Raw genomic sequence first — 16259 nt, 5'->3', positions numbered from 1 at the left:
TCTTAAAGGCTCTAAATGAATGTGTACATCTATACGCCTCCCTTGAGTGAGTCATGATTTTGTTTGATGTTAATAAACAGCTATAGCAAAGCAAAGCAAAAAGGGAAATGTGTTTTCATTACAAAAACAAGCTCTTTGATGTTAATGTAGGAAATTATTAAACAAAAGGAAAACCTGGCTTGTCAATACAGACCTAATTATATGTAAACATATGATTCAGTGCTTTATACATCTGCCATATAGCCAGGCCCCCCAAACAATGTCACATCTGAATGCCTCTGTAAAGACTTCTGTGTATTAATTTCATCTGGTGAAACCAACACTTCCTCTGGGAGTACTGACTGAAGCTGTCGGCACTTGGCTATCTGTCTGTCTTCCCTTCTGTTGTCCCCATGGGATGTTGATCTGCTGTTCCTTCTCTGCCCCCTGCTCCCCAGTCCTGATGCTATCAGGCAACAAAAATAATAAACCTCCAGGACCTTATCTAGGCTCGGATGTGAAACAACTTCCTACCGTTGTATTTCTTTGTGTATTGAGAGTAAAGCCTGGATATTCTGCAAATGGACAACTAATGGGGTTTTCTAGTTTCCCCTTTTTCCTGCCAGGCAGAGCCAAGAGAAGGCTTAGCACGCAATGGCAGGCACTGAAAGAGGAAAAAAAGAAAAATTGTCAATAGAGTAATTTAAAGACCTGTGACAACAACAGCTGAGTTTATCAAATCTGCAGGATAACACTTAACCTTTCCATTCCAGTCTATTTTAACATGTGCACTGCTTGGTATTAATAGCTGACTTACAGAAAATGTGTTGCTACTCACAGTGAAGTTTCTCTCTCAACTTTTCTTGCCTAAATGTTATTTCTGAAAGCAAACCCAAAACTTTAAAAACCTGAAGTTTTATTGGCCTTCAGCCCCATGCTGGCTTCCCTCCATAAACCAGAATTACAGTTACTGATCTTGCTTTACCTCAAATTCAGTAATTTAGGTTCATGATTATCCAAGGTGTCTTGGTAAGCTTTAATGTCAAATTCAGGAAATTCTGCTATTTCCCAACATTCTTTTACTTGTATTACAGAATCAGTTCTCACCATTTCTGAGAAACACGAAATCAAAAAGACACTTGTTTCGCACCTCTAACTCCTAAGCCTTTGCCATTTACAGCTTCAAGCCAGTATGAGTTTACATCTTATTTCTAAGATTCAGAGGGCAATACAAAACTGTATCAAATCCTACCAGGGACACAACACAGAGATGGCTGCCTCTCTTCCCTGCTTCCCCTAAAGCCAGTACACATGCTTTTAGCTTTAAAATGTCCAGTGCCCTGAAACTGCCACAGAACAAGGAGTGTATGATTGAGTAAGATACAAGACTAGATTTAGTTGTTATTCAGAACAGCAAGATATCATGCCAGACATCTAGAGGAAAAGCAGTAATTCAAATCTGACCTTTAAAATGCTTGCTTGCCTCTTGCACTTTTAATATCACATCATAAGCTCATCTTTAACACAGTAACAGTTTAGATGTGAAAACCCCTCAGATCTCTGCTTACAGGGCCTGCACCCATTGGCTTTTAACTTTACAAGGACAAACAGTTTTCTGATCTGTACAAATAATATTTTATGTGGTTTCCTAACCTTAGCTACAGAGAGAAGCAAGAGGCTGCTAGGTTGCTTATGCTGTGATTTTGCATTTCTGTCCCTCTGTCTGCTAAGGGGCCTTGCAAATCACACCTGACAAAGGTGAAGGAAATCAGGCTGCTGTGACCTTCAGGTGCAGGACCTTCAATATGGGAGACTGAAACAGCTGAACTAAGAAGAAACCACAGGAAAAGGCATAGTCAAGTAAGTAGGAACAGCAAATGAGTGACAGCACTCTCTTGCATAACATAAGATTTCCCAAGGTGATAAAGGTGCAGCTGACAGCAGAATTTTATAATGGGTCTTCTGCAGTTTCATAACCACAAAGCTGGAATGTCTGTTTACTCTCCATCATTTGAAACATCCAAACTAGAGCCAACCAGGCATTTTATGATCAGGCATGACGCTGCAGATGGCTGCTGTGAGGACACTGCAAGTGGACAGGATGGTTCTTCTAGCACAAAACATGAGCCAGATAGTCTTCTACACTTCCTACCTATACACTGGTATTTTGACACAGTACTTCATAACTTTATCCATTCTGATCTCAATTTGACCTTAATCAAAACCTCATTTGTGTTCCCAGTCTTGGAACTCTCTCTCATCTTGTTTTGGGCCCCTGACACTCCTCAAATTAGCTTCAAGATCTTTTCTCATTCACATCCCTCCTCAAAACCCACAGGGTGTTCACTAAAATACAGCCAGCTGATGATGACTAATAAAGATCAGTTCAATGTAAGTAACATTCAGATTACAAGAACATATTGACCAAACTAAGATTAACCAAGGTTAAAAAGTTCAGGACCCTTGCCACATTGATGGCTGTGTACACTTATTTTACAAGGACATTTTTGAACATTTCAGTCATTACTGAAAACTTTCAGCATGCTTGCAACAATCTGAAAAACAGTCAGTGCTAGGGTTGCAACTGGTTCTTTGCCAAGTTTGCTAAGCTCTACTGTGTCCTGTAGCATTGACTAGTAATACTTAATACACAGAGAAGCCATCTCAGCAGAAAGCTACTAGCAGACAGTGCAATCAGTAAACACCTGGCCATCACCAACCACTCTACATCTGGGAATGTTTTGCTTTGGTCCTACCCAAATAACAGCACAAAGAAGCAACTCCAATTGTCATGAAACCAAATGAAAACTTTACAGTATGGGGCAAACTTTTTAGCAGTTCTTTTTTTGTTGTTTTCAGTCCTGTATGACATACAGCAGGCTGGAAACGTCTTCTGAGAAGAAAGCTACAGTTCACCTTCACATTCATTCTCCCACACTAAGATTGCTTTAACCAAAGATTTTGTGCACCCTTAAAGGACAGCTCTGCAGTCTCAAAAATTAGTACACAGCCAGTTCTAAGTGAGGTCTTTAATCCTCATGTGAGAATTGAAGTCTTCTAAGTGAACTTGAATCTCAGACATTTATGGGTGAACAGAACCTGCATTCTGTAGAAAATGTCACAGTAATTCTACTGATTTAATGAAATTACTTTGGAGTATTTTCCACCATTTAAAAATTTATTTAAGCCACCATTCAGGTAAAGACTAACCATCAGTGATCAACTCAAAACAGCACCTTAGTGCTGAAATAGATTTTTATGTCTAGTATTAAAAGTCCATTGGTTTCATATTGAAGAAAAAAAATAATCTCAAAAGCTTATTGTTTCAGAAGAATCTTCACAAAAGTAGATGACAGAGCACTAGTGAAAGACAGGAAGACATTACTGGACTAGACAGGCAGAACTGAATAAAGGTTTAGAAAGAGCTGTTTCACTGATAGCCATATAGTCACTCAGCAAACAACACAGGTCCACAATGGCTACCTACAAAAGCTTTGGATTGAAACCTTTAAATTCCATTAAAAGTTATCAAACAGTTTTTTTAACCCCAAATATTTTGACTGGTTAAAAAAAGCTGCTAGAAGAGCAAAGAGAGCATTGTGCCTGCTTTTATAGCCTTGCCCATACCATCAGAAGATATTCCAAGAGATAACCAAAACTGTTCATAGAAATAGTATAGCAGGTTTGTTGCTTGGTGTTTTTTTTCCTCCCCCAAAAGCTTCTTCATTAAGAGATAATACTGCAGCTTGCAAAACTCAAATTATGCCCTACTGCCAATAGGTATGTCTAACATTACTCAAAATCCTACAAAAATTCCTCACTCTACTTACAAAAGTGAAGGAAATATCTGCTGTAATTCAGGCTACAATTAGTTAACAATAGCTGCTGCTTTTTAACTCTACAAGCTGACTTTCTTCAATCAGTATTGTAACTGGCACATCTGCAGACAGGAAATCCTCACCACTACTAAGTTTCCCAGCCTATTATCTGAGACACCTGGTGTGGGTGTGTTGATACAGAGCAAAACAATGAATCATGTGGACTGCACATCAATTAACTAGCTTTAACTGTTAATGTGTTTAATCCTTAAGGGTGGAGTGCCAATCTGAACACTAAAAAAGGGGAAAAAAAAAGGTCAAACCCCCACCCCCTCAAACTATTCATTTTGCAGTTTTTAAGTATGGATTGTAACTCAAATCCATGACAAAAATAATTACATGCAGTTCCTCTCTATCAAAAATAGTGAGCAGAGTCACATTACAAGTGAGTTGCAATAGTATATCATGCAATCTTATTCCATTATAACTACCACTAATCCAAGGTATTTTTTTCTTCTTATTTCAATTTAATAGCTCTTTTTTTCCCATCTTTGACAAAAGAAAACAAATTGACTTGACATCTCACAGGTGTGACTCCACCTCACTGCACTTTTACTAGGAAGCTTGAGAACAATCAAATATGGAATTGAGAGAAACCCACTTCTTGGAAACATTTTCATCTCACTTCATGAATATTATGCTACAGTGTTCAGGATTGTCACGTCTCTGCAGAGCATGACCTTTTTTTTCTCTTGGCAAGCACTAGTGCCTTTGATTGGTTCTTCTGAGCACACCCCATCATTACAGACTGTTGCCATAACTTATAGAAGCCCACTGCACTTCTTAGAGAACAGTGATCATGGCAAACAAAAGAAAATGTTTGTAACAACAAAAATCTGCATTCTGCTTGGGGTATTGGGAAGATACAAAGCTGACTTAGCTAGGGGAAAAGAACAACAGGACAAGACAACAGAGTTAGTCCAATGGGCAAAATCCAAAATGCTGTAAATGATTTGTTCCCATTTCCTGCAATGAATCTATTCTATGACCACAAGAATTTAACTTTATCAACAAATCAGAGAGTAATACTTCCCCCCTACTCTAAACCAGTTGTGTCAGATGAAAAGAATAGCATAAAAATGAAGCAAAAGAATTGCTAAATCTGCTAGTAAAACTGATAGCTTTTCTGCATCAAAACAGATTTCATGGGCACTAAATTCAAGCCTTTGTTCGCCAGATATGATCTTGCAAAGTATCACTACTAGCTGCAGCCATCCACTATTTATCTAGAATTCCAGATATTCACAAAGCTTTATAAGCACAGAAGACAAGAATTCTCCTATTCTGGCAGGCTTGCTATCCATCTGAACCAATATAAGAACTAAGGGCTAACAACAAGAAGCAAGCAGCTTTAGCGAGGCAATGCAGAGCGTACTTTTGTTTCTGTGGGCTGGAGCCTTGTACATTAGAGCATTTTGTGTGTTAATCCTCACAAGAAGTAGTGTTTGACTCAAAGGAGGGAACAAACAGATTTAATTCCCATCTCTGGTGATTATGCCCATACCCATTTATCACAAAATTCTTTGAAACTGATTTACTCTGACTTAGGCATCAAATGTCTGTTTCAAGGAGCCTGAGATATATGATAGTTCCTAAGCAGATTTCCAAAAGCTCAGGGTCCCCTGCAATAAGCTCAGATTTTCAGGAGCAGTTACTTCTTTCTTCAAATTTGATGATGGGTGAAACAACAAACTGAAGCAGCACAGCTTAGAAACATTCCTAGAGGAAACCACCTTCTTGAAGGTCAAGTGTATGGATTTAGAGAACACTACCTGCACCAGAGAGGTCGCTAGAATCCATGCTTTCACTCTCTAGTAGGTGTGAGGAACACTAAACTGTCTCCCATTTATTGCAGCTCATGTAAAAGTAGTTACCACAGACTTTTTCTCTATTCACTGTAGATTTCATATGTTTTTTTAGAGTAAGTCATGTGTGAAAGAAAACAATTTTAAAACTACCAACATTCAGGTCACTAAATATTTAACAAAAAAGAGGGGGTCTGTTTGTCCCTACATAACATGAGAGGATTTGCAGAACGGCAAGCATTGAAAATAAACATTAATCAAGTTTACCTACTGCCCATATCACTGTGTCAAAGGAATCAGTTTCTTCTGTGCCCAGGTCAGTATTTTTCCAGGTGACTTGCAATCTGTTGCTCTCCAATTTTTCAACTTTGGTTGGGGAACATCTCTTCAAAAATTTTGTGCCGTAAGATTCCATGTGCTCAGTTACTAAAGATGCCATTTGCTGTTGAGTAGGGGATATAAAATAATTGTTCATTCTTAGATATATGACTTTTGAAATATGAAATCCTCTTTCAGGTGTCTTAATGAAAATCCAGTAATTACACTGTGCATTGCAAACGTTCTTGAGCACTTGGTGACTATGCATTATCAACATGGTAATTTACTGAGCCACTACGACCTGCAACATATAAATATCCAAGTTGTTGGAAAAAAAAAGTGTAACAGTAGAAGAACAAAACACATGCTGTTAAATAATTTGTTGCTTATACAGAAATAGCATCTTAAAGCAATTTAACATTCCCATAATTACCATTTTCTGGCAGCTTGTTGAGAATTAAATACTTACATAAAGCTAAGGAAGAAAAATAATTTCCTTTTGCCATGACACCTGTCATTTCTCTGCAAGGCCTATGAATCACTAAGCTTTCCTGGGAAGTTCTAATACAAAAAGGAAATAATGCTTTTGTCCAAAGAGCTCGTTTCAAACAATGCACACCACAGACATGCTGTGAAATGTCACACTGATAGGTTTATCCAAAGGTGTCATTGTTCTTGACTGCAGTGATTCAGGTTGCACTTTGTCAAAGAACAACACAAAAGACACTATCACAAAACCACTCACACAGAACAACTATGTGCAAACTCTCAGCTTACAAAACTTTGGTTTCAAAGTTGGTATTAACTAATACATGGGTTTTATCTCTTCAGAAACGTGACAGCTCACTAGCTAGTTTCCATCAGATCCAATGTGGCTACAGACTGAACATAATTATCTCCATTAATATTTTCTTAACTTTGAAATGTCCATTGTGCTTTTCCTGCCTACAAAGGATCAAGTTCTCAGAGAAAGCCCTACTGTGAGTGTTCTGTGAAGTGCCACACATACACACTCTTAATACTATTCCCAGCTTGCTCAGATCTCATGCTGCTACAGGTGTAGATTTCTTCAGTCACTGCAAATCTGAAGACACACTTTTATACAGTATTTTGCAAGCTCTGGTACACACACCACTACTTTTAAGGAAGCCACTTCAAAGTGGAAGCAGCTGGCATGTAACCAGAAGCTGACACTACCTGCAGTGGTACTTGTCACTGCTGCTTCTAACAGCTCAAAAATGCTGCTACACATGAAAATAATTTTCCTACACAATGTATGTAAAAAGAACTTAAAACCCAGCTCATAGTTCTAGCCTTCTTTCATCAGCTTTGGCATGTAAATGTTTTGCACTATTGCAATTAAACATTAAAAAAACCCAATAATCCTAATTCATGATATCAGCAATATTAAATTGACATGCACGCTTTCCCATTCTGAAAACACTATTTTCAGGTGATTAAGATGACAGAGTCTTCAATCTTGAGTCATTTTTCAAAGTTATTTTCCTGAGGAAAAAAAACCTGTTGAAAACTTCAAAGAAAAAGTGAAACCCCAGGAACTCTTCCACTGTTTTAAGAGAATTGTAGGAACTATTCCTTCAAAGTAATATTAGCATCAAATCTCACAGGGACAGAGGATTCGCAATCACCTTTAACATACTCTTCATGCAGATCTGGAGATCAAAAGGATTATTGGGCTTCTTTAATCAGTTATACTTTTACACAAACCCTATATAAACCCTTTGTCATTGCAGCCTTTTCTCATTGTTTTTTCTAATTGCTTTTATTTTTTTTTATTCTGTATAGTCCACTCTCACCTGATCAAACCCACGAAGTGGGATACTTCTCATCATGACTGTAGTGTCCAAGCCAATACCCGTTAGAAAACCAGCACACTCAAGTGAAACATCTGGTGTAAAATCAGTTAAGGAAATACCAACAATAACTTTGTATCAATGCAATCTAAAAGGGTACCATAACAAGTGGGCTTTTTACCTAGAGCTGTCAGGTTTTTCCTCACACAGACAACATCTTTCATTTGCTTTTGTTGCGTTGAATAAAACTATAAAGCCTTAGAATATTTTCCTCATAGTTTTTAAGATTTTTAGAATTTATCCCCAACTGACTTAACTCCCTTGATGCTGCTACCAAGAAAACTGTTACCATTCTGGTACCCACTCAACTACAGGGTATGGAATTCTGAAAACTCAACTTTCCTAAGACAGCTATGCTGCTTGTAATCATAAATCATCACAGTTTTTGCAAAGGATACAGCTAGCTCCAACAACCAACCTGTTAGATGGAAACAGAAAAAGAATAAAAGCAGTGGAATGAGTGTGTGCTTTTTTTCTGCAGGAAAAAAAAATCTTTCCTGAAGTATGTGGAGCTACAAAATTCTAGATTTCAGGAGTGGATCTGATGTTGTTTGGTGGGAAGGAAGAGCATGGCTTGTCAACTCCAACAAAGGCAACACTGTAACTTGGATTTATTTTATTAACAAAATAAAACAACAGTCTTATAAAACATAAGCAATTTGGTTTATACTGTAAAGTGACATTTAAACACATACTCTGACAGACCAAGTGAAGAAAGCCATGAAAACCTCAGAGAAATGCACAAGCATCACATAATTTCAGTTGTGTTCTATGATATGCTTTGCTGAAAAGACATGGAGTAGACACTGACAGGTTTTGGCCCCAGCGCTTATTGCTGCTGATGTCTCATCTTTACAGGGCATCTTGGCACCATTGCCTCTGAGACAGTAGGTGCCATGTTTGACACACAAACATTCACCAGTCTTGTAAGAACTGAACCATATCCCAAAATTTCTGGAGATATCTGAATTAGTAAAATGTATTTTTAGTTTTTCTTAAGAAAACTTTAACACAATCAGAGTTAAGCACATTTGAAATTCATCATCTTCCCATCAAGTAGATTGCAGTTCCCAATATAAGATTTTATTCAGTGCTAAATTTCATTCTGCTTTTTAAGCATTGTATTTTTCAAAATGCTAAATATTTGCCCTTCCTGTTCTCAAAAGTTTGTGTACACAGTTATAAAAAATCCATTTAATAGAATTACTTACTTATTTAGCAAATATATCCATTTTAGATCCTAAATAAAACTACAGTTGCCATCTCTCCCCATATTTCACTCCTTTTCAACCAAGAATATCACTAAAATTGTCCATCAGCACTTAATTTAGGAGGTCTATATGCTCTCCAGCACAGCAGTTTCCATGCCTGTCCCCAGATGCCCTATACCTGCAGCAGTCCCCTGTGTTTTGACCACACGCTCAGTTCCCTACACCTGCTGGGTACACAAAAGGCAGAATGTTCTGTCACTGTCCCAGAGGTTAAACTGGGTCCAAGTGGCCAGTCACTGACACTCAGCTGGTGGGCAGACTGCACATCCCTTTGCTGCTCATGTGTTCTGCAGATTTGTCAAGATCTTAACCCTTGGAGATGCATTCCACATAATATTTCGACTTGCTACAGAGTTTTTTTGTAAAGTTTTTGAATCAGGAAAGAAAGCAATACTGCAAGGGAGAAATAAGTCTTCATACAGTCTTTTCTCTGCTAAGAAAGCAAAGGAAAAATAGTAGATGAAATACTGGCCTGTGGCTTATAACTTGCCCTAAACCAGTCTGCATCATCTCCCAGTTCTAACAGAGATGCTTTTAAACTTCTGGAAAGTGCAGACATGGGGGCTGCAGCTCCGTAAGCCCCAGGGATTGCAGAGTCAGTACAACACGTCTTCTCACAAAGATCCTAGATAACAACTATCTATCCTATAGTAAAAACATACAAGTTCTGAAGGTGTACAGAAAACAGGTTGAGCTAAAGAGATTAAAATCTACTAGCCTGGGGTATATGCTTGCCAAACAATGCCAAACATAGTGGGAAATAAATTTTTCCAGCATTAGGGCATCTGATTCATCTGTGAATGGACAATTACCTCCTCTTTTAGCTCCTGAGAAGTGCTGCAAAAACCCACAAGCTCCCCATATAGAAATATCTACTGAAGATTCACAGGGAATAAAATGAGAATAGCTGTAATTTGGGCATAGGTTCTGTTTCATTAGATGAAAAAATTCGATGCCAGCTGGCATTCATTCGTAGCATCAGCACCACATTATTCACAGTTTCTTCTACAAAGTAGAGGGTTCCTGGGCATTGTCAATGTCTAATAGAAACATTAAGAAAGCTGAACCCAACCTCGTTCACACCTGCTCAATCTCTCACTCATTCTGAACATATTGCAAGGCATCTTTTCTAATTCACTCTGCCAAAACCCTTCATCTCAGCAGTGAGAGTTTCTTCACAGTGTTTGTATATCTAAGGGACTTTTAAGTTGGCTAATGGTTTACCTTTTTTAAAATATATAATTATGAATAACTGCAGGACTGACAGTTCTACAACCCCCAGGCATGTCATTTGTAGCTGAGATACGTACATTTGGAGAGGGAGAAAAGAAAGAATAAGCACAACACAGCTCAGACTGAAAACAAAAGGTGTTAAACTGAACCTTGGGAATATTTATAACAGCAACAAATCCAAGAGAAACCAACCTTTAACAACTCCCTCCTTCATTTGCTAGGACACAGCCTGATAAAGCACAGAAATGCTACTGTAGGCCCTGCAGGCTTATTTTGACTAAATCTCTGGAATGCAACATATAAACACTAGACTCCCACATTACACTGTTACAACTTGCATTAGCAGCAACTGGACAAAAGCCACATTTTCACAGAAACATCTTAGAGGGATAAATCTTATGTTTAGGGTGGTGGGGTGGAGTTGGTGGGGTTGGTTTGTTTTAAAAAAAAAAACCCACCACACCACAATTTCTTTACATAAATCATGCTCTCAAAATTCAAGAGGTGACTGATATGCTACAAACAACTTTGCAAATTTACTTGCCTTTTTAAACTGTACCAAGAAGCTCTGTTTATCTATTTCATGTTTAACATAATGCATTTTTATATTAGAAAGTCACAGCAATGAATGGCATCTCTGTTTTCTTTCAAAACACCAGCACTATAGTTTCCAGTATCTTGCTTATATATATATATATTGCCTTTCTGAAACTGCTTAGGGGAAAAAAAGTTATATCTGACCTTCATGCTAAAAAAAAATGTACATTTCCTATCACAATTATCTGCATCAGGAAATTGCTCTGCAGTACAGTGTTGACTCAGAATCTTACTGTGCAATGTGCTGTAAAAAAACAAAGACTATGGCATTTCAGTATTTCTATTACAACCAATTTTTTAGTACTTCAGTTAAACAATAGCTCTCAAAGCATATGAAAAAACAAAGGTAACCCAATTGTCTCATTGTATTTTCTTTTGTAAACACAACTGCAACCACTTGAGAAAATATATAATTCTGTTGGGGTTTCTTTCCTAATTGCTGAGAAATTCCACACCACCCACAGCAAAGAGTAGGGGGAGTATAGCTCTCGTTTAAGTTTCTGCTGCCCTCTTGTGACTTCCATCTATAACTGCTCCAGCAAACGCTACCCGGGATGGTGAAAACGCGTATTTAATTTTAGAAAGGAATTTCATTGATGGAGGAGGGAAGAAAACCCATTAATTACTAATGAAGGTTGGTAGTGTGATGGTGATGCATAGCAAAACAAAACCTGTTGGAAAACAGAAGAATAGAAAAAACTGCTGTGTAAGAGGCAATTCTGAGCACTTTTTATCTTGCCATAAAGTCGGAATACCAAAATCTGCTAAAGCCATGAAAAGGTAACTTACGTTTTCCCAGGAGATTCTTTTAACCAGAACAAATCATCACTTGTGATTCCATACTCCAGTGCACCAGCAATCTATGATCACACAAGTAAGATCTTCAATCTATGATGAAAGACCTGGCAGCAAAAGTAGCTAACAGCTCTTAGGCAGTATTAACCAGCAGGCCAAGAGGGATATATTTGGGGTTGCCCAGATGTGTTATCCAGACTTCACTTTTGGAGGTTTTAAAAATCTGGGCTACAAAATTCTGAGAGCAACATGATCTGACCTCACAGCTGACTCAGTACTCAATAGCTGACCCCAACTCCCTTGAGCAGGAGGTGAACCGGATGACTGCGAGAGATCCCTTCCAACCTGAATTACCCCAAAGCTCTAAGCAACAATAACACAGTCAACTGATGCAAATTGTTTTCTGTGGCTAGGTGTGTTTTCTTTTAAAAATCCCTGTGCTTTATATAAACAATTTTTTTTTTCACATGACACAAGTACAAGAATCTGTCTGTTATATTTACATTCTTTATCCTCCAGAAACTCCCTATAATCCAGTCAAACCAGTAAAGCCATTGGAGCTGATAGATGGCAAGCATAACTTACGTGTGTAGGATACTTAGGTCTTCCCCCAGTAGCAATGACAATATTTTCTGCAGTTACAGTAGTCTACAAACAAAAAAATGAAATCAAGGATTTGAAATTCTTTATCTGACTTTTCTGTGCAAATGAGTGATAAATAGGAATGCTGCCACTACCATCTGCTACTCATATGATAGAATAATGAGCAATGCATTAAAAAATGGGATAGAGATATAAACTAACGCATGCAAGAGTTTCTCCTACACATTCTCTATCAGTTTTTGGTTTAAATATTAAGCTTGTAATTGTTCCTATTGTGGACAAGATTCTGATGACTGCTTGGAAGAAACAGTTGTGTACAAATGGCAGATTTCTAAAATCAATTTTTGCTTAGGACAAAACACACAGATCACACCAAGTCAATTTTGTCTCTAAGGCCTGAAGTTAAGCTACCTCAAATGTAGCAGGTTTTTAGCAAACACTAGGCATGTATTCCAATAAACTTTGGCTCTATCAAGCTGGCATTAACAGTAACATAATTAATAACCCTCAAAAAAGGCATTAAAAACACATGCTCAGTCTCTTGTTAAATATGCAGAAATGCTCACCATTCTATTACATGTTTGAAGCTGTGCATTCAGGGTAATTGTCTCCCACAGAGAGTTTTGTGTTGGAAAGATAATCATGCTTACATTTCTTCTGAAGGAGGAACACATCTCAGACTGATCCCATGCTCAGAATAATAAGATGTTGGTCCTTTTTACATTTCTGTAAGCATCTATCAAAGCAGTATGACCACATACTGCACATAGAATCATAGAATCAGTCAGGGTTGGAAGGGACCACAAGGATCATCTAGTTCCAACCCCCCTGCCATGGGCAGGGACACCTCACACTAGATCAGGCTGGCCAGAGCCCCATCCAGCCTGGGCTTAAACACCTCCACGGATGGGGCCTCAACCATCTCCCTGGACGACCCATTCCAGGGCTTCATCACTGTCACGGTGAAGAACTTTCTCCCCACCTCCAGCTCCATTCCATTCCCCCTAGTCCTATCACTCCCTGACACCCTAAAAAGTCCCTCCCCAGCATTCTTGTAGGCCCCCTTCAAATACTGGAAGGCCACAATAAGGTCACCTCGGAGCCTTCTTTTCTCCAGACTGAACAGGCCCAACTCTTTGAGTCTGTCCTCGTAGGAGAGATGCTCCAGCCCTCTGATCATCCTCATGGCACATAGAGGTTAGGGATTCAGTAGGCAATGGTCAAGTACAAAAATATCTTCTCTAGGTGTAAAATACAATTCTCCCTCACCAAACAATGCAAAATACCTAAAGCAATCTACAAAAGTGCAGTCTAGCTCCCAGCTGACCTGAAAACCAACAAATGAAGACCTGAAATGTCTGACGTCAGTGATATTGCAGAAGTCAGCACAGCAGCTCACCTCTTTACCTGCTTTTGTTAAACCACGGACTGTGTGCGGATCAGAAAAACTCCCTTTCATGTTGAAATATTTCACCTTCCTGTTTAGAAGGAAACAGCAACATAAATGTACACTTAAAAAACAGGACTGCAATACAATCACCTGCTTTTTTCCATATCTGAAGTGCTAGAAAGGATAGCAAGAGGGCACAGAAAAGGAAGAAAAAAAAAAGTCACAGAAACATTTCCAGCATTGTCACATAACCTAAGTCACTTAATTCTTGTGTCCCACTTAACTCCTCTATACAGTAGACTAACTAAAAAAACAAACCATCAGCTGGTCTAGTACAGTGTTATCTATGAGGTTGTATGACATCCAAATTTTGGTGAAGAAGATTGAAATTATACTGACTACTTCATATTAAGGCAAAACCTCTCCAGATTAAAGAGGGTAACCCCTGATTGCTATGCTGTTAAAAGGCTTTCATGTATGCTTCCTTTCAATCACTATTTCCCAGGGGAAAAAACCCCCCACATTTAAAATCACTGACACTGGCAAAGCCACTTACAGTTCTGAGCAGAAAGGATTTACGACTCAAAATACTATCTCTAATGAGAGACTCCAAAGGCAGCTCAGCAATTCTACAAGGAGCAGAAGAATTCCTTGACTACAGGAAGAAAGATGAATTTCAAAGTCTTATTTACTTGTCTTGTAGTTGCACTCTGTGTCCCCAGTTCAAGGATTTCACATAATTCTGAACAGCTTGTGCCATCACAGACCTATCACAATAAAAGAAACCAAGCATGAAGTCGTCACATTATAAATTCAGATTATGCTGCTCAAAGACAGAAATTAGGAATGTTCTACAGTACTTTTTGCCATAAATTATCAAGCATAAATCAAGCAGTCTAAGAAGCTTCATGCAAAATTCACTTCCCTAACTGTGCTTAAACAAACACCAACTGGGAAAAGTTGTCATGCAGTACACAGGAGCGGCTTAGGGCAATAAACTTTACCAGGTATGATGAACAGGTTGGGCTATATTCCAGCCATAGTGTTGGGCATCTTTAAGGGCACTCCCTAAAAGGGCTGCTTGATGCATAAGCTTTTTAGGAATGCAGCCAACATTCACACAAGTTCCACCAAGTCCCCATTTGGTTCCTTGGGAGAAAAAGAGAAAAAAAAAAAGAAAGTCAGTGCTTCAGGTTAGTGTAACTTCATGCAGTTAGGTTCCTCAGAGAACCAGGTTGCTCATGCAATTAGTTTGAAAGCTCTGAAACAACAGCTTACTATCACCTATACGTGTCCAGATATTATTCTAGCATTTCTCTTCCATACCTTGTGGAGAAGGTTCCACGTAATCCAAAACAGCCACTTTCCTTCCAAACTGAGCAGCTTTAAAAAAGAGCAAGAGGAGATATTTAGAGGAGGAAAAAAAACCACAAAAGCAAACATTTTTAGTAGCACAAGTACAGACAAAGACCACAGGAGACGGTGGCTGGTGGTTTTTAGTGTCCAACTCAAGATGCCAGACTCAGGCTGTCTCTGGAGTCAGATTCTCCAGAAGGCACTTAATAACCCATACTAGAGCCTCTAGCTTCCACTGACCCTAAAAACGCAATGTGACCCCAAATGAGATGTTTAAGAACCTTGTGGGTTTTTGAGCATGTTACACTGAGTTGAAAGGGGCAAGGTTCTCTATAGCCATCAACCAGTTTTTAGAAACAGTCTGAAAGGACTGTTGTTTTATCACACAAATAAGACACATTAATGTGAAACATTAAAAAAGTACAGTACCTATGGAGGCACTCGGAGTACTTCACAGTAACAGCAAAATAGAGGCTTATTAGATTTTTCCCATAACAAAAGTACTTTTTTAAAAGGTTAATGGGAAGTCAAACAAAATCACCCTGCCTGAGGGTGTTAACTAATCTGTAGATTAACTGTATGGAGCTGGCTGAGTTAAAGATTAATGTACAGGGACTGAAGCACACTGTGTTTCTTTAAAAGCTTTCTCACTAATAGTACACTTAGTTTCCATAAACACCACTTAAACAAAACTTTTTTTTTTCAGTCAGTTAGATACACAAACCTTCTTTTGCACAAGCAAGGCCTCCAGAACCTCCACCAATTACCAGAAGATCATACTCATTCTTTCCTGTGAAGAGAATGTGAAAAAGGGAAAAGAAACAGGAAAAAAGGAAAAGATGGAAGTAAGTAAGAAAGGAAATATCAATGTGTATAGTGAATTTCACAATTCACTATTGCTGGTTTTGGCAAGAATTGATTACTGGGTTTTCCTTACTAGAGCACAGTTTTTCCAGTTTTCTTAACTATTCTCAAAATTGTTAAACTACCTAGTCTGGTTTTGTGAATGAAACACGGAAAATAATAACAAATAGTGAGGACATAGATTAGGGTTTTTTGTTTGTTTGGTTGGTTTGTTTGTCACTCAGTGTCCCAAGCTCTTTTGCATGGTTAGTTACAACTGGAATCCAGTATAGATCTTCTATCTCTGCATTACAAGC

The 16259-nt window shown here is 38.4% G+C and overlaps 1 protein-coding gene across 1 annotated transcript in view; it reads right to left on the bottom strand.

Annotated features, from left to right (window-relative positions):
• The window catches only part of TXNRD2 (thioredoxin reductase 2), a 29697-nt gene that overhangs the window by 12522 nt on the left and 916 nt on the right, over positions 1-16259 (bottom strand). The window contains exons 2-11 of the mRNA XM_054172841.1: positions 15824-15889; positions 15070-15126; positions 14748-14892; positions 14436-14510; positions 13753-13831; positions 12336-12398; positions 11745-11815; positions 8253-8272; positions 7798-7889; positions 5930-6104 (exon numbers count right to left, since the gene is read on the bottom strand). Coding sequence (XP_054028816.1) covers positions 5930-6104; positions 7798-7889; positions 8253-8272; positions 11745-11815; positions 12336-12398; positions 13753-13831; positions 14436-14510; positions 14748-14892; positions 15070-15126; positions 15824-15889 — 843 coding nt within the window. The remainder of the gene's footprint in view (positions 1-5929; positions 6105-7797; positions 7890-8252; positions 8273-11744; positions 11816-12335; positions 12399-13752; positions 13832-14435; positions 14511-14747; positions 14893-15069; positions 15127-15823; positions 15890-16259) is intronic.

Source organism: Dryobates pubescens, chromosome 25, assembly GCF_014839835.1.
Source record: "Dryobates pubescens isolate bDryPub1 chromosome 25, bDryPub1.pri, whole genome shotgun sequence".
Lineage (NCBI taxonomy): Eukaryota > Metazoa > Chordata > Aves > Piciformes > Picidae > Dryobates > Dryobates pubescens.
This window is presented reverse-complemented; position numbering and strand designations above follow the sequence as displayed.